General features: G+C 43.3%; 1 protein-coding gene across 1 annotated transcript in view; it reads right to left on the reverse strand.

Annotated features, from left to right (window-relative positions):
* Positions 1-2,306: 2,306 nt before the first annotated feature.
* LOC128763716 (endothelin-converting enzyme-like 1) overlaps positions 2,307-24,058 on the reverse strand; it is a 39,296-nt gene continuing 17,544 nt past the window's right edge. The window contains exons 8-19 of the mRNA XM_053872826.1: positions 18,620-18,842; positions 16,037-16,135; positions 15,467-15,541; positions 13,098-13,201; positions 12,332-12,390; positions 10,758-10,809; positions 9,172-9,239; positions 8,040-8,164; positions 7,585-7,650; positions 6,159-6,254; positions 4,874-4,950; positions 2,307-3,281 (exon numbers count right to left, since the gene is read on the reverse strand). Coding sequence (XP_053728801.1) covers positions 3,182-3,281; positions 4,874-4,950; positions 6,159-6,254; positions 7,585-7,650; positions 8,040-8,164; positions 9,172-9,239; positions 10,758-10,809; positions 12,332-12,390; positions 13,098-13,201; positions 15,467-15,541; positions 16,037-16,135; positions 18,620-18,842 — 1,144 coding nt within the window. The 3' untranslated portion in view covers positions 2,307-3,181. The remainder of the gene's footprint in view (positions 3,282-4,873; positions 4,951-6,158; positions 6,255-7,584; positions 7,651-8,039; positions 8,165-9,171; positions 9,240-10,757; positions 10,810-12,331; positions 12,391-13,097; positions 13,202-15,466; positions 15,542-16,036; positions 16,136-18,619; positions 18,843-24,058) is intronic.

The following is a 24,058-nucleotide window of genomic DNA, read 5'->3' on the forward strand; positions in this document are numbered from 1 at the left end:
TATTTGTGTTTCAGAACCTTTCAAATGAGACAAGTCTTTATTGAAGCGATCTGTCTTTCATCATCACCATCCACTTTATTGTCCCCTGCTGTGCGCTTTTGCTTGTGTGAAAAACAGAAGTCGACTTTTATGTCATAGCAAAATTAAGTAAGGCGCCTGTTTGTGAGCAGAAAATGTCAAGGATGCACACAGTAATTACTGGATGATAATTATCATAACCTGTAGCTCCAATGAGCTGAGTGAAAAGTAACTCAATAAAAGTCTTTCACATGTGGAGTATGGTAGGCAACAGCTCTCATAGAGTTGGAAACAGTCAACTTCATAAATGTCAAGTGAACACACTCTTTTAATGGAGCCAAGGTAGGAGATAGAGGAAACCCTGTACGAGAAGGAAGTATATATTCTGTGGTGACGATAAAAAATTGGCAAAAAATATGCAGCTTATGTATTTTTGTCTTTGGACAGGCATTACACAGACTGTCATTATTTTCATTTAGCAATGATATATGTTATACATCAATGGATTATAGATTTATAATGCAATATGTAGCCTATTTTTGTTATATTTGCTCTCTGAATCACAATATAAAGAATTCTAGGCAATAGTGTTTTTCCGATTTACAGTCGTAGTCCATTGTTATCTTTAAGTTAATATTCATTTGCAGACTTGAAACCAAAAAAGAGAAAAAGCAGTAGTTTTAATCCATGTTTTTATGAATTATAAATTGATTTACCTATCTAGCTGGCCCAACTGATGAGTGTTATTACTGTTCAGGTGAGTCGTAACACTTCAACCCCGTCCATGGAGTGCAACAAAAGTCAGCTGTGCTCATGGCCACATCCACACTCAGCCCTGCTCATTGGACTCTCAGACCCAGGCAGGATTGTAGAGGCCCGGGAGCACAAGAAGGCAAAGTACTTGGAGTTTGTCGAGACCAGCGGGGAGAGATGTGTGCGACTCAGGAGGGGAGTCGGAGGTCAACCTCTCCACTCACCAACAACATCAGCTGTGGCGCAGAGCAGGCTGGAAAACCGCTGGGCAACTGCTCTCATTGGATCAGTCAGACGCCAAGGGTGGTTAGTTATTTTCTTTATAGTGAACCATTAAGCCTAAATTACAATTGTACTTCTTTCTACTTCACTATGCTGTCTGAGTAGTAAAGCCACATTGGTTTCAGTTATTCCTTTGTTAAGTAGACTTTTGTGTAAAGACTGAGCACATTTATTCTGCTGCCAGATGAGTTTCAACACTACGGAATGGCAGGAAATTGTAAATAATATAATGGGGAATAGAGACATTAACAGGAAGCAAAAATATATTTCAAAATTAGTTAAAACTGACATGAGTATACGCATTTATTTGCCAGTGAGGACATAAATATAGCATTTCCCACAAGTCTATTCCCAACTCTGTTGTCCTCCTCACATATTCCCAGCAAGTCTAATCCCTCAACTCATGTCACAATACAATTGTGGCTCTCAGTCGTCTCTACCTTAACAAAGTTGCGCTCGATATGCCTCTGTTTCCTGGCCACAATTTAATATTTTCTTCCCATAAATTGGTATTTAGTTACCTCAAATTATTATTCCGTTCCCTCGAATTTGTATTTCATGCCCACTAATTTGTACTTTTTCTTCTGAAATTAGTATTTTGTTCTCTTGAATTAGAATTTGGTGCCCACGAATTAGTATTTCATTCTCTCGAATTAGGGAGCACAATTTTTTTATTTTTTTTTGGCATCTCAGGTCAGGGGCTCCATGTTACAAAATGAGGAAATAAATGTGGAAATATAAATGCAAATCAAAGGGGAAATAAATAAAATAAATATGGGCCATATATCTATATATATGTTTTAATAGGCTAATAAATTTGTATATTTATGCCAATGTGAACGTATTTCGAAATATATGTTTCCTGTTTTTGCCTCTATTCCCATTCCCAAATAATGCCTTCTTCATTATTTCATCATAGCTCTCCTGCCATTCCATACATCGCAACTTCCTGATAATCTCATAATCCTGAGAGGAACTCTTTATCCTGTGTGAACAGAGCGATTGAGTCAATACAGATTGATAAAGACAACAGCTTTCATTTCGAGCGATGATGTCGAGTGCAGCGTGTTGGAAGGTTTTCCACGGCCGCGTGTGTATCTTGCGCGTTTCGAGCAAACATGTCGCTGACTGGCAGAGGCCGGGGAATGTTCGCCGCTCGATGGCAATGCTGCCGCTGAACCAACTTGGTGAGTCCAGGGCCGGAGACAAACGCACAAGTGCAGCAGAATGACACAGTGATCTGTTGTGTTTATTTGAACATCTATAACACTGAGAGGAAACGATAGCAGCCACGTAGCTAAGCAGCAGCTGCGACTCCCACCGTGTTAAGAGCTGCCATGTGGAAAAATACATGCACGCTCCTCAAAAAGAAAACCTGATTTACGTCTTCACTGTACAAAGATGTTTGATACAAAAGCATTTTAATGACAGTGTACAAATGCACAAAAGCCCCTCTCTGTCATAGTCTCAGACTATTCTGAACCTTGGAATTCACGTCCGAGTCGAAGAAGAGGGGAGGAAACAAGGCTTTTCCATCAGGTTGTCAAATGAATAACCTCTCGAAAACATCACCCTTGACCATAAAAAGAAACAACACGACGAATCTTTTCAAAAAACTCTACAAACACTCACAGTAACGAGAGATCACCAGAGCAGGCAAACAGTCATGATGGTTGGAGAGTGTGCGCGCCTCTCGCTCTGCCGCCTCTAGAGGGCAGCATCGGGACACAAACACGCAGCCACGCAGCTCTGGCAGCAGGGAGACGCCAACTGTCAGTCAGTCAGATTCATTTCAGTCACCACCGGGGGCTGGACTCACGACTGCAGCTAATTCTTAACAATGTGGTCTGAAATAAATGAAATATATCAAGAAAAGAAATATTGCATGGATGCAATGCATCGTTTAGGCTCTATGACCTTTGTCTAAATACAAAAATAGATGATTTAGAAATAATATAAAATAGAAAAATATAGAGAATCAAATGATATATGTACATGGCAGATGGTCATGTGACCCATGCTATTAGTCTGGGATGGACGGAGATGTTAATCCAGCGAGGTGGGTAAAGGCTCTCAACGGATTTGGGCGTCCTGCCTCAGAGGACGAAGTTCGAGCTCGGCATGGATGTCACCACACAGAGCACTTGTCCACCGGGTTCATGGGGGAACCTTTGGGACAGTGGAATACTCGCGAAAACTCATCAAACTGGGACACGCTGCCGATGACTCTGCAAACAAGGACAGGGCAAATTAGACAGACAGAGACGTCCAAATGTTTCAGTGGCTGCCACTGTGTTCGCAGCACTGTTCTTTCAATGAAATCCAGTGTAATGGACTTAATTCATTTGAAACAATGACACATGACATCTTGAATCTTCGTACGACTGTAACCCCTAGCCGAGGATTTCCGAAGAATCTTGACCAGCTCCGGATTAACATGATCTGTATCTTCTGTTGTGGCATGGCCTTTACATTGCAATATAATAACAAACTTGCTCTTGCTCAGCAGCTATTTGTGTGCCAACATGAAAGCGGTAGTGCAAGTGTGATATAACTCAGACTATATGTTGGAATTCATTATTGGTTCCAGTCGGATTCCAAAGCGTTCATGACCGTAGCCTTAAACACACTTTCAACACATGGAACTCTCAATAATGACACCAATAACTACTGAGACTCTGAGTGCGTCTGCCTGGAGGAGAGTTTCCGACTTGGATCAGATCAGAGATCAACACGATTTAAGTTAGAAATAAGAAATAACACTAAATGGTGCAAGGTTTCACAGAACCTGTTGTTCAAATCCAAAGCTTTTAGAGTAGACAGTGCCATCTAGTGGGCTCTGAAAATGAGAACACTGTCTCATGAGTATTTAAACACTGTGTTGAAGTCATTGAGCCAGTTGAAACCAAAAATACATGTTGGTGAAACCATCGCCGATTTACTCCACAGTGATCTGTCTGGTGCTGTTACAGGCAGATGACAGAGAGAAAGTGAAAGAGAGAGAGATAGGACAAACCCCTCTTTGTCTCTCTTAGATGCGATTTTTATTTTTGTAAAATTTTATGCTGCCCCTTCCGTCCCCTCCCTCTCTCTCTGTTCAAAATTCGTCAGACAGCTGGAACTTATTAAGTAAGCAGCGCTCATCCACCTGCTTATATGAGCTCCTTCCTCATGTGCCAGATCGACTTTGTTCCCACACTGGCAAGTTGACTCTCTTTCTTCATCGTAAAACACAGACTCTTATTTCGCATTTTCCCTAAATGCTTTAGTATTCTGGCCTCATTTTCTGTGAGTCTGTTTTGACCTCTTCAGATTATCTAGTTCTCCGTATGGACTAATGTCATGTGTGTGTGTAGACCATCACAAGTAGTTTCATCTGTAGCACAGAAAATGCTACATGCTGCAATGTGCATACGGATGAGAAAAACTACTATGACACGCTACTTGCGAGTATTATGGTACACCATCACTCTCAGCAATAAACTTTGTGAGATTGACCCAACCAGTTCCCATGATGCTTTGCAGTCCATTCAGCCGATCATCACAGTGGTTGATCAAGCACCTTGAAGACCACGAGTCGTATTGGTGTGATAGGTTGGTGTATTTATGGGGGTCTGTGGCAGCACTTGGTATACTGCTGAGTCAGTGTTTCTTCACGGTCACATGGAGGACAGAGGGGGTTGGTGAGACAACGTGGCTGGAGCAACTGTCCACTCTACTATAAAATCATTAGCCAGACGAAGAGCTCGCTGTGATGAGATCACTCTGCTGGTGAGTAAGGAGCGGCAGCAGTTGCTGTGGGCGGTTAGTCTCTCCTCACCTGTAGTGCTCCGGCGCGTGTTTGTCAGTGAGCAGCTGCAGATAGATGGACTGGGATCTCCTCTTCATACACCAGTTCTGAAAGACAGCCACATATCACTGGGCAAAAAAATTTTCAGCTTAATTTGTAAAAACATTTGTAAGAACACTCCAGTCGGACTGGAGTTGGATAAATATCCCTGCTGGAACATTCAAGATGTTTTCACTCCTCTCAACTCTAACTGAGCTTTTAACTTTTTTCTTATCCCTCCCCACAGATGTGTGAGAGACAATCTAAATTAGAGCAGGATGGAAACAAATATATGAAGTGGTAAACGCTAGGGAAAATAGAAATGAGGCAATTGAAGGGAAAAATATACCTCTATGTGGCACCTTGACAAATGAGTTTGTTCTTAGCTCTTGGCTCTCAAATGGCTTGAATTTAATGTAGCGCAATACTCTGGTTTTAAGTTACCAAATGAAGTTTCAGCCACACCTCCAACATCTTGTAGAGAAAATCTCCTCCGTGTTATCTATGGCCTTTGTTGCTCAGTTCCTCCTGTTGAATTCAACACCCATCATCTGCATCTTCCTCTACCTCACTTCTCAGGTGCAAATGAAAGTTTAGCAAAAGGTGAACACATGTAGTCATAGGCTTGTTCTTCTTCAGCACTTTGTGTGACTTTTGCGATGGGCAATGAAACAGGCTAAGCTGCAAATATGAAGCCTGATGTCATTCCTCCTTTACACCAGCAGATTGTAACTTCAATTTGTGGCTGTGTATCTATGAAACCAAATAAACAAAATAAAAAAAGGCTGCAGATGCGGCAGAAGCGCAGGAGTTAATACACTGTGAATAGTTGTGAAGGCTGCATGAGCCGTTTTCACTGTTCTGCCTTAGCCTCAGCCATCATCATCATCATCATGATCAATGGTGATTCAGAGATGAGGAAGAGTGTCCCAAGTGAGTCAGATTAACCTCTGTAAGAGATATAAATCTGCAAGAGACATAAACTGCATCGTATTAGCTTACCACTAAAAGTACTCGGAGGTGTTACTGCGGTGTCTAAAGCTGGCTCATTACTTGAATTTTTCCTCCCTGGTTCAGACAAAAAAATGGTCACATGTCAAAATGCCACTGAACAGCAAGGTCAACTGAATGTGCCAAAAATGTAATTATGAAGGTCATTGTCAAATACTATGATAGTTTAATGGCAGTACAGAAGCACTGGTTTCATGTATTAGAGTCGCACCGATTGTAAAAGTCCCAAGTGAAGGACGCTGCATAAAGAGAGGACTTCACATACCTGTGCGAATGCAATGAAGAGCAGCTGCTCGTGCGTGTATCTGAGTCCAGGCAGTGGTCTCTCTGGGCCGTGCTCTCTCACCCACTTCTGATACGCCTGCAAGGATGAATGTTAGCATTCCTCAGGGCATTGTTGAACATAAATCAGTACAACACCATTAAATACATTTCTGATGGGAAAACCACGGTGAGTACAAAAGATATTGCTGCAGGAAGATGGTTTATAAAATTGTGTGTCACTTGTCGCACCTAAAACTGTGCCTCAGACAACATAGGCTGCCGGGTGGGGAACTTTTACTATACAATTTAAAAACTGCATTATGACCAGGAGGTGAACATCAGTAAAGAAAGAAGATTATAAAGCAGATCCCCCCGCTGCTAGCAAGATCAAATATGCAGTTTTCCATCGACTGTCATCAGACGTGGAGTGCCACAAGGGTCTGTCTCAGTTCAACTGCTCCTTTTATAGTCAGACAGAAAAAATCATGGTTTTAGAACATTACATTTGACCTTCAAGCTCAAGGTCTTCAGTGTAATGAAGGAAGGCATATTTCTACAGCGCAAATGAGCTTTTATGATGCAGAACGGATGACTGTTCCTTTCTCATCAACTTTGTTCTGGTGTACAAAGGGATGGAGATTTTAAAATGATAGCTACAGTAGCTGTGAGTTAAAGGTCCACATATTATGGAAAGATGGACTTTTGGGGCACAGATCAGAGTGCATGTGTAACAGGGAATGAAACAGGCATCCATGCATTGTTGAGTCAGATTTCAGAAGGTTCAAAAGTTTGCAGGTGAGCTGTTCAAGTATCGACCAGTTACGTGCATCATTTCAAAAGTTTTGCCCAGTTTTTAAAAACGACACGTTGGTTGATGCTTATTTGAAACAAGCGCAATGATGTGAGATTAAAACAAACGGCAACATGTAACGTACGAATGACAAATGAAGCACACAGCTCCCTCTGAGACTTGGGGCACCACTGCAAAAAGGACAAGCCTTTTTACATTGGTTTTCCATGAATCACAGGGAGCGCTTCAATCATTCTGGTGTCAAGCAGAATCATGCTGTAGGTTTACGCGATGAACATGTGAGGTGACAGCTGAGGTCACAGAGGTGGGGCTGTGACATCGCCGTTTTCACAAAAAGGCAAACTCAGCTGTTTCACATCCATCCATTCTGGGATCCAGTTTTACAAAGATTTGGTTACTGTGGCCGATAACCTATGCAGCACGGAGCTTGAGAGCAAGTCCTTAAACCTTGAAGCCTGTGAACCACTATTGCTTATTTGGTTAGCTCTCCGTGACTGAAAAAAAGTACAAAAATATCATCTTGTCTTCCTTGTGCTCGCTTATAGATAGTTCCCATTTCCTTAAATACAACAATCAATCACATATTTCGACAACAATGGCGTATACAGTTACTCACAAAGTACGACAACTTGAGTCCTCCCATATCTGCGATGTTCTCTCCCAGTGTCAGACGGCCATTCACCTGCACACAAAAGGAAGCAGCCTCAAGTTGGACCCAGTTCTGCGTGCTCTATTTTGCTGATGACTCACCATATTTACAGTATCATATAAATTCTGCTGACAACCAAAATGTAGCTCACTCAGTCATCTGATCCCTTTTAACCCCAGAACCGTTTGAAGCAAACAAAGCCACTAATGCATGCAGTTTTCTTTATCTTTTACGTGTTCAGTCGGCTTGTTGAAAAGAACTTCAGCGGAAGTTGCTCTCTGAGTTCGCAAACATTTTGACTTGACAAACCTATAATTTGTTCCATTTTTGAAAGTCAGTCATCTTCATCACTTCACTAATGTTACTACTTTTGAGCTCTTCGCATTTCATCTCATGTCTGTATGTCCTCTGCCAGAACTCACCTTCTGGTTGTAAACTGTGAAATTGTCGTAGAGTTTGACGATACACTCGGCTTTCTTCTGGAACTTTCGGTAGCTCTCCTCAGTCCACCATTGCTTCAGGTTGCCGTGCCGATCATACTGGCCCCCTAGGGACATGAACCATTGCATCACTAAGATGAAGGGCAAAAGGGCAGGGGGCAGTGTTAGCATGGACACAACACAACTGCCAACTGTTAATTTTCCAAGGTCCAAAGAGCTCCCCATGCTGTTGGTGTCCAAATACAGAATACAAATTATACGCTATCTGGGAAAACAACGCCATCAATATCAACATGCTTCCAGTTTCTAAAAACTGATGGTGTCTGTGGCCACATGGGCAACACTTTTAACAAGGAAAGCTAAAGGTTGCGACTTGCGTCAGCTGGCCTTTCCAGTTATCATGACGCTGCTCTTCTGCTCTCATCTTCTACCTATTCCTATTGTAGACTCCTTCTGCTTCCTAGGAACCACCATCATTGAGGACCTCAAATGGGAGCCGACCATCAGGTCCTTCATCAGGAAGGCCCAGCAGAGAATGTTCTTCTTGAGGCAGCTACGAAAACTACGACTGCCGACGAAGTTGCTGGTGGAGTTCTACACGGCCATCATCCAGTCCATCCTCCCCTCCTCTATCACTGTCTGGTACAACAGCGCCACCTCCAGGGACAAGAGCAGACTGCAGCGCATCGTACGTTCTGCTGAGAAGGTGATCGGTTGCAGCCTGCCACCTCTTCAGGACCTGTATGTCTCCAGGACCCAGAGACGTGCAGGTCGGATCAGAGCGGACCCTTCTCACCCTGGACATGGACTGTTTGTTCCTCTTCCCTCTGGCAGGAGGCTACGGTCCATCCAGACCAGAACCTCCCGTCACAGGAACAGCTTCTTCCCCTCGGCCGTCAGACGGTTGAATTCGTGAACAGCCTTGTTGTTATTTTATTTTATTTATTTTACTTTATTTTATTATTTATTTACTTTTTGACTGCATGTTATTCCAAAACACTTTCCTAGTTAGTGGGCTCCCCACTGACCATGGCAATAAATTTGATTCTGATTCTGATTCTGATTCTGATTCTGATTCTGCTGCAAGGTTTGGGGTGCAGGGACATCAACTCACCCCAGTCATCATATCCATGAGTCAGTTCATGTCCAATGATCGCCCCAATTCCACCGTAATTGAGGGACCTAAAAGGATAAGGAAACAAAAAAATCCAGTTAAAGCTACCTAACTACTCATTCCTTAACAAGGATCAGGGTCAGCATTTATCTGGTTTAATATTATTTTTTTCTTAGACTTTGAAAGAGGCCTGTTGTGCCAGGAAGTGGCCTGCTACTGCAAGCAAATGATACAGTTCAAATGAGAGCAGTATTTCCATTCAAAAGGCACCGAACTACAACTAAATGAAAGACTTGTGCTTGAAGAAAATAACAAAGCATCTGCAAAACAAAGATTTAAGATGCGCAGGAAATTGTTGCGCTAATGCGTTCTTTCCTAGCTATGAATTTAGCTGTAAATTATGGTCAGTGGCATCATCATAAACAATGTTTGTTTTCTATAGAGCTGCTGAACAACTGTTTACGGCTGCCCTCCCTTTCATGACTTTCACAATGTATTCTACTTGCAATGTATTTTAATGCTATGCTGGGACTTGTTTGTTGTTTTTATTCACACACAGGTAGGTTTACGCTGCTTATATAAGACGTTTGTGATCACTTGAAACCAGAAGAGAGAAACCAGCACGGCTCAATCATAACCATACTGGTTATACATACTGGTTATTTGTCCTGATGGTTGGTCATTCAATGTAAACAGAGCGGTTTAAGGGAGAGAATTTTGAAATTACAAATATTAAAATTTTGATTTGATATGAAATTGCTCAATTTGTGTGTGAGATTTGATTACTTTCTGTAGATGAAATACTGTATACAAGGTCCCCTTTAAAGATAGAATAGAATGAAATCAATAAAGCAACCTCTGCATAGAAGTGCAGCAGAAATGTATGGGTGAACGTTCAGAATGTTTGTTTCAGGGTTGCATCATCAGCTCCACCTGTGCCATTGTCAATAGTCATGTAGTTGAAGACGGCACTGTCTGCTTTAAATTCTTCAGATTTGCACCATTTCAGTGAAATCTTTACAATCTCTTTCTTACATTTTGAATTGAATTTATTTATTGCTGTACATCCCCAGTACTCAAGCTCTTGAATAGACTTGAACAGCAGTCTGTGGCATCACTGGCATTGAACGGAGTGGACTTGTTTTGACTCGCTGTCGATATCAATCCGACTGTTGTTTAAACCGAATGTCTTTTATTTTCGTGGAACCGATGTGATCTGTGCTGACTGAACTGCCAGCAACTCTTAAGGTTGTAGAGTTCCAAAACCATAAAAAGGAAAAGGAGAGTGGAATTGATTAGACAGAGGGGCGCGGGGAGCTGTCCACTTTCATACGGCGTTAAATTACTGGACTTGCAGTGGCGACCTCTCGGTGACACCTGTTCCATTAGCAGGACCTTGTTCAGTAATTGAGCTCTTGGTGGGTAGTTAAATTGGTTTAATCAGGTGTGCTGGGACTGAGAGGAAGCAGAGGGCTCCCGCACTAATGTAGCCTGTAATGACCTGAGTTGTTGTTGTTGCTGCTGCTGCAGGATGCTGTCGTGCTCACGCAGGAAGCTATGAAGGTGACAGGAGTGGCCGTACTTACTGTGGGAATTCAGGGTTGTATAAAGTGGGCTGAAGGATGCCGGCTGGAAAAACTGTGGAGAGAAGAAGACAAGCCATCAAGGACAAATAGTTGTACACCTCCAGCACGGGGTGGAGGATGGAGGGAGGGAGACTAAAGTTCAGCTACTTTCTTAAAGCTGCTCATCTGCTTTTGCAAACTCATGTTCCACATTTCTATCAACAATTTAGAGAGCAATTTCTGCCCACTTTGCTCAATCGACAAACCTTTAAGCAGATATAAAACTGCTCCTTTACATGTTAAATATTTCATACAATTTAAAGTAGTTCACTCAGCGTGGTTATATAATCTATCGTTTTCTTTTGAATATTTCAAAAAAGAGCTGATCAGCATTGGCTCAGAACACCAGGCCGGAAAAGCAACCTGGGACACTTGGATCTATTTTCACTACATTTTTTCCTTCTACAATCAAACGTTTCCACAATTATTGACATTTATGATCTTGCTAAAAATATTAAAAGCTTGTCTTATTTCAGCTGGACACTTCCTGTTTCCATTGAATCTCCTCCGCTCTGGGCAAAGCACTGCTGGTGCTTATTTACCTGACCGCCAGCCGTGGCACCAGTTATATTGGCGTCTGACGTGCGTCTCCTGGTTTTACCCGGGCCTCTGAAACTTTCATAGTATCTTCCTGAGTTCTACTGGACATTGAGACTAGAATGCTTGCTTATTAACTGGTAATTATCCAGTAGTTATGTTGCCTTTTAAAGTGAACTTTTGGTGACCATTCCCGTGCAACATACCTTCAGGAGAGAAGCTAATCACCGGGCCAATACGCTGCTAACACAAAGATGACTAAGTACTACAGTGTGTATTACTATTACTAAGTAATACGCAGTGTGATCCCTAATCTAAAGTGCAACCTAATGTTCTACCACTGTCTTTTGCTTTTCGCTTTTGCTCTCTGCTGACAAAGGCAGACTCTGGAAGGGCGGCGCTTGAATAATGTATAACCGTACCCCTAAACCTGGGCCACCAAAAGCTACTTGGCGAGCCAAAGTAGGCCCCAGTGCCTGGAGTTTGACGCCAACGCCACAGGTTTGAAGTGACTACACATTAATTGAGAAGTGACAGTGTTTGTTCCATCTCAGTTCGCTGTCTGTGCTGTGGAGATCTCCTGATGGAATGAAAGATTTGAACTAAAGCTGTGGAGATATATTAAAAAAGTCATGTCAACTTGACAGTCCGACAGAAGCGAGTCGGCGGAGGAGAGGCGAGCGCAATGATACAAGCGCGGTAAATTAAAATGACCCATGGGCCCAGTGTTTGTGTGACTCCTCCCGTCCTCTGGCATCATCTTACCAGCTCGCCATTGATTTTTTTTACATGGAGAGATTTAATCCAGCAGGCAGGGAGACACGGAGAGAGGCTCGTGGCACGTTTGTTAAAACTCAGGGAGCCGTTTGTTTTTCCTCAAGGGGGGTATTAAGGGAATACTTAGAATTGAGCACAGCAGCTCAGAGAGAGTATCATGTAAATGACCTGCTTATGTCAGAAACTCTCAAAGTAGACATCAGGAAGTGTCGTGTCCTCACCCATTTGGTTCTTGTTGGGCAGGTAGTAGGCATTGAGGGCCTGGGGAGGGAGAAGCCACCTGTGGAGGGAACAGGAGCGTTTGGTTTAAATGACATCCTCTTACACACACGTCTATCCCGAACACTAGCACCCTCCCTTTAAAGCCTCTTGTGGGAAATAATCTGTGTGTGCGGTCCCACGGCCGAACTCTCTCCGGATATAAAAGCGCGGACAGTTCCTTTATGATAATCCCCTTGAAGCCTGACAAATTGATTGGCACCGAATCCCTAAAATTGTCGGACTCTGAAGACAGAACAACATTCAAACTCTGAAAGAGTGACTGAGCGGTGTAGGCGGAAGATGGCGAGAACAAAGAGGAAGAGGAGGTTACACTTATTTATTTCACAGTGACAGGACAAGCCGAAGAATGAAAGGTGCTCCTTTGTGTGTTTTCAACTCCTCCTGCGACGTGTGGGCTTAAGAAACTGCTGCTTGGAGAATCTTTGAATACTAATGTGGCTGTAATACGTTGTCACAGCAGACTCAAGATGGAGTGGACTGTATTTTTTAGAGCTCAACCACATATCCCACAGCACAACTCTGCTGCCTGGCTGTTGGAGATAAGTAAATCAAATGGATTTTCTCCATCTGTTTGTCGATTCCATATCAGTCACTTTGATTTAGCAGGCACCGAGTCGAGCCAAATAGAGATGCACATGACGCACGTTCAGCTTTACGCACAATAGAGGAACATTTTTAAAACTCTGGCCGAGCCCACTGACTTACGCCGTTTTGTCCACTTCTTCATGGATCTTCTTGACCGACAGCTTGATGTTGAACTTGATACTGTTCAAGATGTTCTTGAAGTAGGTTTTCTCATTCACGTCAAACTGCAACCGCACATATAGAGTGTTAATAATGCAGCGCACTGGCAAGCAGGAGGATGCAGCATGGATGTCATGGTCACACAGATACAAAACTTGCTACCTCAACTTATGCATATGTACCAAATGCTGAAGCCTCCCACTCCATGATGCAGTGAGTCCCTCACCATGATGATGCTTCACTTTGAGGTTATTGAAAATGAAATGGTTTTAAACCAACTGACATGTGTAACACAGCGAGCCATCGTGGCGCAACAATGTCCAAGAAGCAGAGGTATTTTCCAGCCACATCAAAGTCCATTCTAAACAGACAATGGCAGCAAGGCAGCCTCTTCAGATGGAGTACCGTCAATACCACTGATCGATGCTGGTCGACATATATACACACTCAGCTGCGGTACATGTCAGAGATCATCTGTAAAATATATATGATTGTTCCTAATAGATCCCTCAGAGTACAGTAACAGTCAATGAACATCCACTGCAGAGATGAAAAATAACAGCGATTTCATTCGATCAAACAAATGGCACTATTCCAGCCACCAGTGCAGAACACTTACTTTCATTTCATAAACCATCAAGTGATGTAATTTGCTGTGTAAAGTCTATGATTACCCACATAACAAATGACCGATGAACGCATAAGATGAGCAACATATTTTTGTTCTCCGCATCACCAGCACCGTAGCTGTCCTCAACTCTCTTCCTGTGATGTTAATAACACTTTATGCAAGAGTTGGCGCTCTTTCCTCACTCCTATTTAAATATATCACTGATAATATACAAAAACCACTGACTAGAAAATGAGTATTTTCAGCGGTAAATGGTATCAGAAGGCAGTTTATCCAACTTATGTGCAGTTTTGAATTGTTTTGTTTCTGTATTCTGTTTTGCCCATTATACAGTGGTACCTCGGTTTCCGGACGTCCCGGAATTTGGAAAAATCGGAGTTCGAACAAAAACTTAGAGATTTTTTTGCTTCGTATTTCGAAAGAAAATCCAGAATTCGAACGCCCCCAAAAAAAGTCTGAAAAACATAACATGCACGGACCGATCAGCTGACCCACAACGCGCTTTGTTATTGTGTGTAACGCAGCCTCTGTATGCAGACGTGTCCCGTTAGCTACATTTACTGAGTGTTTTTTCTTCATATTGAGGTGTAAAACCTTTCCTGTCTCCGCACTGGACCGTGGTAGAGTGTCACAGGGGAGGTGCTCGCTCTCCACACCTCTAAGGCTGGAGCGCACACTCCAGGGTTTGATGTCCTGTTGTGGGCTGGAGCTCAGACAGGGATGAGGCGAGTCTGGGACAGAGCGTTACTTGGTTTATGACTTTGTCACAGCCAAACTGCACAGAAGTGCACATTCAGAGCTGGACACGCACCGGGCACCTCTTCACTTCTGGAGAGACGTCACTCACTCGGCAACCCCTCCCACATGCAGCGGCCACTCTACATTCACTCCTACAAAAGCCTATTTGAAGGCTTGGAATGCATTATTTCTTTTTCCATTCATTGTAATGGCAAAAATAGATCCAGTTTTCAAACAAATCACTTCTCGAACGGCCGTCTGGAACGGATTGTGGTCGAGAACCGAAGTACCACTGTACTTACAGTCCATAAAAAGATGAACTGAACAGGAAAAGGGTATCATGAGATCACAGTGACTGAGCCCTACACCTGGGGGTCTCCAGCTGATCCACAAAGGACTGCAGAAGGTGCAGGTTTCTGTTCCAACCAGTCAAGAGGACACAGGTGTCTTAGCAGTGTCTTGATTGAGAATCTGGTGTTGCTTGTTTCGGGTGACACCTGCTTGGCTAAGCTACTTGTGCTAGCAGGGTTGGAACAAAAGCCTGCATCCACTGAGGCCCTTTGAGGACCAGTTTGAGGACCTTACCCAACACCCCAAGTGAAGCTAGTTTCCCAACTTCTGAAGCTGCTGCTCTCACCTTGTAAAATTTGAATGAATATCCGCAACACTGTTTCACTACAGTCAGGTGGAAGTGAATTGACTTTGGATATCAGCCTGTGTTTTATCATCATTTTTAACAGACAAAAAATAATAATAATAATATACTTTACAGTACATAAATACAATTGCAATGTTTTATAGAGGCTAGGATAACCACCATGGTGAATATGAATTCCAGGGGTTACAGTGTGTTTTGCTCTGTTTTGAAATACGATTGCAGTCAGGACAAATCCAAACAATAGTACATGATCATCTAACAACAGGCCACATTGTGTAGTGAGGAAATCGAGTCATGACTCACCCCATATTCCTGATCTATGAGCTCAGCCTTGAGCAGGAAGTCTGGGTATCCAGTCATCACCATCATGTACTTGAGCTTAGGATGGAATACAACGTGACACAATGAAAAGACACAGCGGTGAACAAGACAGAGGGAAAGTTATTTCAATATCCCCACGCTCTCAACCTTTCCCAGTTGCTTTTATTCACTACATAATGGTTTTCTGGATGCAGGCTTGCAAGCCTGCTGCCAACTAATCAAGCAATCCCAATGTAATAGGATTACAGGGAAGCCCTTTCTATTCCACATAGCCCCTAAAAGGATTATAACTTCAGATTGTAAAAGTATTAGGAAGATATCTTACAGCACAGACTCCAAATCAGCACCGCAGAGACTTCAGGATAATGCAGCTTCTCAGCCACCCACCCCCTCCTCAATGTCAAGTCCTTGATGCATTCTATCACACGCTTGCATCTGAGCCCGCGATCCATCAAACGCACAGAAGGGGCACCAGCACCAAAACAATAAAATCCCGTTCAAACACTCCATCAGATGTGGGAACATGTCGGGAGAAAGAGTTTGGGAAGGAACCTTTGCTCTAGCTGCTTCCTTGGTGGCCTCGTCCATCCAGTCCAGCTCTTGTAGCCGCAGGTCCAGCGAGTGCTTGATGTCCTCCACGAGCTCTTGTACCTGGAGAGAGACCACAGACTCCCATGTAACTGCTCTGGAACATGTGTTTTTATGCTTCTTAAAATGAATAATGGCGTCCAACATGAGGAGCCAGCAGGAGAGTTCCCAGCCTGACTTGGAATTCCTTCCTTTGCATTTTGGCACTTTCTACGTTTCCTGTCTGGTGGGATTATTCCCATCTGTGTTTTTCTTATCATTAATCTCTTCAGCGCAACTGTGAAAATGAGCTACCTCTATCAGGGTGAGACATTTGATAAGTTAGAATTAATAAATTCATAACTTTTATTTTATTTATTATTTTGATTTGTTTTTAAACCTTGCTCATTGAGTTGTAATATTTAACTGCCAAAGTTTACTCTAAGAAAAGAAGATTAAAATGATAGAAAAATATCTTCAGATGTTCTCAATAATTTGTTCTCATCAAATTTATTTCAGTGTTAATTTAGGCCTGGATTCTTAAGATGCCATCCACATCACATAAAGAAAATGAAAAAGGACTATAGAGCAGGCAGTTGTACTTCTGGTGAAAACAGTAATGTTAGCTAAACACAGCTAATATCACAACACTGAGACTTCACTCCCAACTTCACTCCCAACACCCGATGAGAGATGAGAACAACTTGTAGAGGCCAGTGGAAATTTATTCCAGAATGCATGTTGGAATCTCAGTTTTTGAAAAACTGAGATGGATTTTTGACTTAAAACCATGCACATAGAGTTGTACAGAACAAAAACAAGCTGTGTCAAACCACCTACAACATCCCGTTGTCCTGCTGTTTGTGATTCTTAACCATGGGGCCGGAGCCCACGGCAGGGCCGCGAGCTCCCCCTAGAGGGCCACTAAAAGTTTTTTGTTATTTACGCCTCTGGGTCGTGACACACTCAGTTTGAACACAACAGCCACGTGTGGTGGCGGTGGTTGTGTCTCTGAATTGACTTGACAGCTGCAAATCGACACCAACTATGGAGAGGTTCTTGAAAAGAAAAAATGATGAAGAAAGCGATGCTTCTCCCCCAAGAGTAAAAACTGTTCATTCAGTTTACAGATATATGTCAAAGAAAATACAAAAACAGAATTCAGAGAGACTGGTTTCTTCAATATCAGTTTAAGCCCACTTGAGAGGTTGTCAGGTTAAACTGTGCGCATGGTTATTAGCTGCCACAGACGGAGAAACATTCAAAAAGATCTCAATGGTGAAAAGCCACCTGTAATTGATGAACAATGTTTATTTTTTTATTATGAAAAGAAATCCAGTTCATTCCCCCATGAGAACATCACACCAGTGTTTCCTTCTGAACCGCCTGGGGTCTCCTTGTGATTTTCCTGTCTGGCAGTGTCTTGTCCATCAGTTTTCACTTTGGAGACTCATTATTTCTTTTTCACGCTGAGGTAAGCAGCATCATGGAGTCAGTTAGGACTCCACACTTCACCCAGAGCTTCAACTTCACTTATCTTCTGGACCAGTAATGAGACCTCCAACTTGTTTGGCCAAGCTACCGTAGGCCCAGCTGACACCTTCCAACATCCTGAATTATTCAGCGCTCAACTGCCACAATGGACATCACAGTGCCGGAAGATCTCTGCTCTCATGCAGGACTTTGATGTATCTGCTGATGATGTTGCAGTCGCATTAGAACAAGCAGGCGACTGTCCATAACCTGAAAAGAGCCACGGTGAGTAGCTGTTGGCTCGGATGGCTGCAGCTAGTGCTCACTCAACTTTCATCAACATGGCACCTGGGATGAAGTGAAGAGTAGTTTGCAGAGTGTGTTGGAGGAGGAGGATGTGGGATGAAACAGCAGGCTGTTTCCTGGCTCAAATTTCCTCTCAATTCTGGCTCTGATTGCTCATTACAGAGTCCAATATTGAAAGGCAAACCTTATGCTTTCCCTCTGATTATTCAGCTTCAGGGTTAAGTACATCGGCAGCGCGGCTCATTTGTTTTTGACAGGTCGACACGAGGCCCAATCCTTCAATCTCAATTATTTTATTCATTTATTTGCAGCTTAATCCCCACAGGTCTGTTTAACCCCCATCTCTTGGCTGTGTTTAAAGCCAAAATGAAGGACCTTTGGAACCAGTCCCAACTCAAAACAGATTCTACAGATTCTATATACTAAAACAGTAACAAGAAGGCAGATGTTTGCAGGAGAACAGGAAAAAGGTTGCCGGTTGGGCTCTGAAATGAGGAGCTTAAAGAGAGAGTGAAGGGTCGCTGAGGTTAGAAATTCTATTCAAAACCATATCCCCATGTCGGAGGCGCAACATGACATGAACTGTGGTGAGAAAAACATGCTGGTGAAGGAGGGATTTTGACAGAGAGAAGGCATTAGAGATGATGGAGCGGTATAAGCTGACCATTCGTAGGAACCACAGAGGAAGGCGACAGGAATTTCCATGTGTCATGACATTATCAGTGTCTGATTTAACACACCATTCCAGTGCTCTGGAATTCAACCATAGTGTCCCACCAGATCTCTTACCTTGGCCTTGCTCTGTGAGGAGAAGTGCTGCTGGACAAAAAGGGCTCCCAGGGCCATCCCAAAGTGTTTGTTGGCCTGGGTCAGACACAGTCGACCCAGTTCGAGCTGCTGCTCGGTGCCATCAATCTCCCGAGAAAACTCGTGGATGGTGCTGCGGAACGCTGTGGACAGATGCTCGCTCAACGCTGCCACGATGCGCCACAGCATGTAGTTATGGAGAACCCTGGAAAGGAGATCATACATGGTTCATGTTTGTCAGTTAGTTCTCCTTTCACAGTTGTTCTTCACACAAAACTTTTGAATGCGAATAAGGTTGACAGTGATGGAGAGCAACCAACGATGAGTCAAGAAGGTCTGACGGCTAAGGGACGGCTTCCTTCGATCCTGGGTGACTCACAGCTGAGGGGTGAGGAGGATGTCAGGCAGAAAAAGAGAAAATGGATCACACATTAATGTGCTCATGCTGCGCCTTTTTCCAAAAACATTGAAATCCTTAGGTTGTCCTCGTGCTCCTGCTGGAGTCATCCACATTCTGTGCCCAAGGGGACGGACACAAATGCCCCCCTCACCAACTGTTCAGAACCTAAAAATGTGCTGTTGCTGTTCTGATTTCCCTCACATTTGAATAAAATATCAATCATGACAGCAACACTGCCAAGGTCCTGCCATTTAAGCAGCCCATTGGTGGGCTGACAGTGAGAAAGAATGGCCCAAGCTATTTCCTATTTAGCTTTAAACTCTTGACTTTATTTTTCAAATGAGGTGCAGTATTGTTTATAATCAACGGTCTTAGCAAAATGAAGCATTGCCTCAACATACAGTACTGAAGTGTGAAGAGTGTTCATCCACTTCTGGGCAATCTAGGTTTAAAAGTGAACCCACACTGTTACCTTTTACCAGATTCATTTGAATACAGGTCACGTACAGGACTGGAGTCGTTCATCAAACAAAAAGCGATCACTGACTGTAACTACCACCAATAGCCTTCACCTTCAACTTCTTCTGCAGCTTATCTGCGGTCAGGTCGCGGAGGGAGCATTCGGAGCAGGGAAGCCCAAACTTCACGGTCCGCACAAACCTCCTCCAGCTCCTCCCAGGGGATCCCGAGGCGTTCCCAGGCCAGACCGGAGACATAATCTCTCCAGCGAGTCCTGGGTCTTCCCCGGGGTCTCCTCCCGGTAGGACATGCCCGGAACCCCTCCCAGGGAGCATCCGGATCAGATGTCCGAGCCACCTCAGCTGGTTCCTCTCGATGTGGAGGAGCAGCGGCTCCACCCCGAGCTCCTCCCGGATGACCGAACTCCTCACCCTATCTCTAAGGGTGCGCCCAGCCACCCTACGGAAGAAACTCATCTCAGCTGCTTGTATTCGCGATCTCATCCTTTCGGTCACCACCCAAAGCTCGTGACCATAGGTGAGGGTGGGAACGTAGATTGATCGGTAAATCGAGAGCTTCGTCTTGTGACTCAGCTCCCTCTTCACCACGACGGTCTGACCGCATCACTGCTGCCGCTGCACCAACCTGTTTATCAATCTCACCCTCCCCTTTTCCCTCACTCAAGAACAAGACACCAAGATTCTTAAACTCCACCACTTGGGGCAAGAACTCTCCACCGACCAGGAGAGAGCAAACCACCTTATTCTGGTCAAGAACCATGGCCTCAGACTTGGAGGAGCTGATCCTCATCCCGACTGGTTCACACTCGGCTGCAAACCGCCCCAGTGCATGCTGAAGGTCCTGGTCCGATGAGGCCAGCAGAACAACATTGTCCGCAAATAGCAGAGTTCAAATTCTGTGGTTCCCGAACTGGATCCCCTCCGACCCCTGGCTACCCCTAGAAATTCTGTCCATAAAAGTAATGAACAGAACCGGTGACAAAGGGCAGCCCTGGCCAATGGCTTCTTTATTTAGGATTATTTTTTTGTTCAAACCAAAATGGAGTCACAGGCACAGTACATTGATAATTTTTGCAGTCTCTTCGCAATCTGAGACTCTTTTTGGAGCAAAGCAGCCATTTTGTAAAGTTTAAACAAACATAACTTTTTTAATTAAAACATTGAATAAACACATATTTTGATGCAAAGCTACTCTACAATTACAAATACTGTCACGGTTGTTTTGCCCACAATAATGATAATATTACGAGACATCTAAGACAGAAATTTCATCCACGACACATCATGATATTTGTGTCTCTTAAGAAATTCTGAATAATACAAAAATACAATTCCACATGAATGACCACCAAGTAAAACAACATATATATTGCGCAGTGGCTGCTCAGACTAATAAAGGCAACAGCTGGATTAAGCCTTAAGAAAGCCTTAAGCCTTAAGAAAGAGAAGTGAATTACCGAGTCATGTCACCTCTGTGACCAGGCATGGTGACGTAAGCTTGTGAGTCCTTCTGGTTCAACTGAATTCTCAATAGAATAAGAGTCGTAACATCCATCAAAGAGACCGTATTTGGGTTGGTTCACTGTGGTTGTGCAGGATGACCAACGAGTTTAACTTTCAGAATCAGTGCATCGCAGTGGTGGTTCAACACCGTCACCATCATGGAGTCGGGTTGATCTAAATATAACTACCTCGCCACAGAACTTGTGATTATTCATATACACCCAGTCCCACTGGGTGTATATGAAAATATTCCTACAGGCGACTGCAAAACTGGACCTAGCATATACTGACGTGACTGCAGAGCAGACAAACAAGAGCTCCGCCTAGTGGAATAATAATAATGACCGTTACAAACTACTGAGTCAATGCTGGCTGTGTCACTTGACTTGACTCTTGTTCAATATTGGGCAATGTAAAACGGCTGTATCTTTATTGTTTTGATATTGATACTTCGAGCCAGTCAATCGATGACATATGGCCAAAAAAAATCTTGCGCAACACAATAAGATCATTGTCAATGCAGTTCTTATTATATAATAGGCTGGCAATGTAAACAGGAGGCTCCAGATAGTTTGGTTTGACACTCATTGCAAATTGCAAGTCTATTCTCTGTCTCCAGCATTTAAAAAGAACTGAAACTTCAACACTCAACCAGTTGCGCTAAATACTTGAGAACAAAGAAATGATCAGGAGAAACATATGATACACAGGTTGGAAAGTCCAATTCATTTCGACTGGTGTTGATCGGCTGCTGTTTGGTCACCAGCCGACTGGGCAGTGAGCCGCAGAGTCCGTGCTGTCACCACAAAAGTGGAGGATTGCGTTGCCAGATTTTTCTCGTTGCGTTGTGAATAGGGGTCTAAGTTGCCAGAATTTTGTCAGCGGTCTCCCAGAGTTCATTTCACCTCTGCTTTGCATTTTTGTATATAAAACACATTCTACTACATCGCTCAGGCTGCACTGCACGATGTTTGATCACATCACACGCCAATACCGATGCCTTTTTTTCACTATTCGGCCACTGAATGTTAGGTGCATCCCTACTATCTACCCTTATGTGTGAATTACTAAAAACCCCACACTTTAACTGATCCAATATTGAAGTCCTCAAATAGTCTAGGGAGGTTCAATTCCAGTCCTATAAACACAACAACATGGCCCATTCAAATGAAGGTTGTGACTGTGTTCCTTATAATCCAAGGAATATGTGATGCTCCAGGTTGACTCTACTATTCTACTCCATGACCTTTGGGCATCAACAGAAAGAGTATCCAAACGCACACATTGGTTTTGTGCAAAAGCATAAAAATGAATATTTTCGAGGTGAGCAAGAAACAAGAACCAGCTCACAGCTCACCACAGCACGAGTCCATCTACATTTCCTCACAGATAGAAAGGTCATACTCCTCCTCAAGCCAGGAAGTGATGACTCGTGTTTAACCCAAGAGAAAAGGCCAAATCCGTTTTCCTGCTCTGAGACTGTGACAGCCTTTCTTAAACAGGAGGAAACATGCGCACCATTTATAAAGACGGCACTATATTGACATGTTTGTCTCATTACTGGAAACCTTGTGGGATGATGTGGCGCACGTTTGCTGTCAATCATCTTTTATCTGTGCAGGGTGTCTCACCTGCACATGTTTGCCACAGGCTTGCTGGCAGCTTTCTCCAGGGCCCAACATCTGAAACTCCCCAAACATGATCACACACACATGCCAGCACTGGTTATGTAGCAAGAGGCTTCCTTGCTCACAAGGGGGACCTCATCACTGGAGATCTGACCGAAAACTCACTGAGGGAAAGGATTTTAATGGAGGCAGAAGAGGAGGTGACAAGGCCATTTCAATGCACAGCAAACACACACTGACACAGGTATTGAACCAGCAGGAAGTGGGGACCACTTGCTTTTCCAAAACCCTCTCATAAACAGAGATGTACTTCATATACTGGCTGAATCCTTTCAACAGAGGCATCTCGTGAATTCAATGAATCAAGGACGTAAACGGCATCAAATGTCTGTGAAGATAAAGTGGACTAAGGGTCACACTTCATAGCCATGATGTTGAGCCTTAAGATCAGCGGTGCTCAAATACAAATCTGGAAGGAAGGGCTAGACTAGATTTTTTTCAACCACAAAAATAGGCACTGAAAAGGGGGGTGTTTGCTTTTGCCACCACTGTGCTGGAGTTCACATGAGCAATCGTCACGAAGAGCAACTGTTTTGTACATTTTGACTTGAAATTTTATTTTGTCCAACAGGCAAAGATCACAGCAGCAGATAAGCTTTTCAAACAGCAAGTGAATGGCTTCATTTCTTTGTCAGAATACGAAGCAGCATAGTCAATCAGGTTTGAGAAAATTCATAAAAACATGACGCATCTTTAAGTCGGTAAGTCGAAAAGAAGATATTATCCTCGTGTATGTATAATCTATCTAATCCCATTTCACTCCAACATCATCTGCACCATATTGGCATCAAAACAAAATAAAAAGTCAGTGTTTAGTTACTGCTGGAAAGTTCTCCAAGCACTTGCAAAACAAAAGAACAAGCAGATTTCTGCTTAATCTCTTACCTGCTGCATCATTTAATGAGAGTGATGTCAAAACATCAACAACACGTCAGAAAAATTAGCCACAAGTTGTTCGGTCACACTCTCATGAAGTGGACTACTTGCTCAAAGTCTAAGAAGCTATCCAACCGTCCAGCTGATGATGATACGCAATTTTACCCTCCAAAAAAAAAAACCACGCAGGTGCCACGGGCAAAAACATTTTTATGTCTACCAGGGTCCCATAAAGAAGAACAGCCGTCGGTCAGTGCCAATTTAACATGAATATACTAAATGAAAAGACTTTAAAACAATGCTTTGGGTCTTACGGCTGTTAAATATATTAACCAATTGAATGATTCTAGTCTACACCCATTTCTATTGGGTGACTCCTGGAAGAGAAGTCGTCAGGTGAACCCTGATCTTCTCAGGGTGTTTCAACCCTTAACCGCCACACCAGGTCACTGCCCCTGTCCTCCTGACTTGCAGC

The sequence above is a fragment of the Synchiropus splendidus genome, chromosome 8, assembly GCF_027744825.2.
Source record: "Synchiropus splendidus isolate RoL2022-P1 chromosome 8, RoL_Sspl_1.0, whole genome shotgun sequence".
Lineage (NCBI taxonomy): Eukaryota > Metazoa > Chordata > Actinopteri > Syngnathiformes > Callionymidae > Synchiropus > Synchiropus splendidus.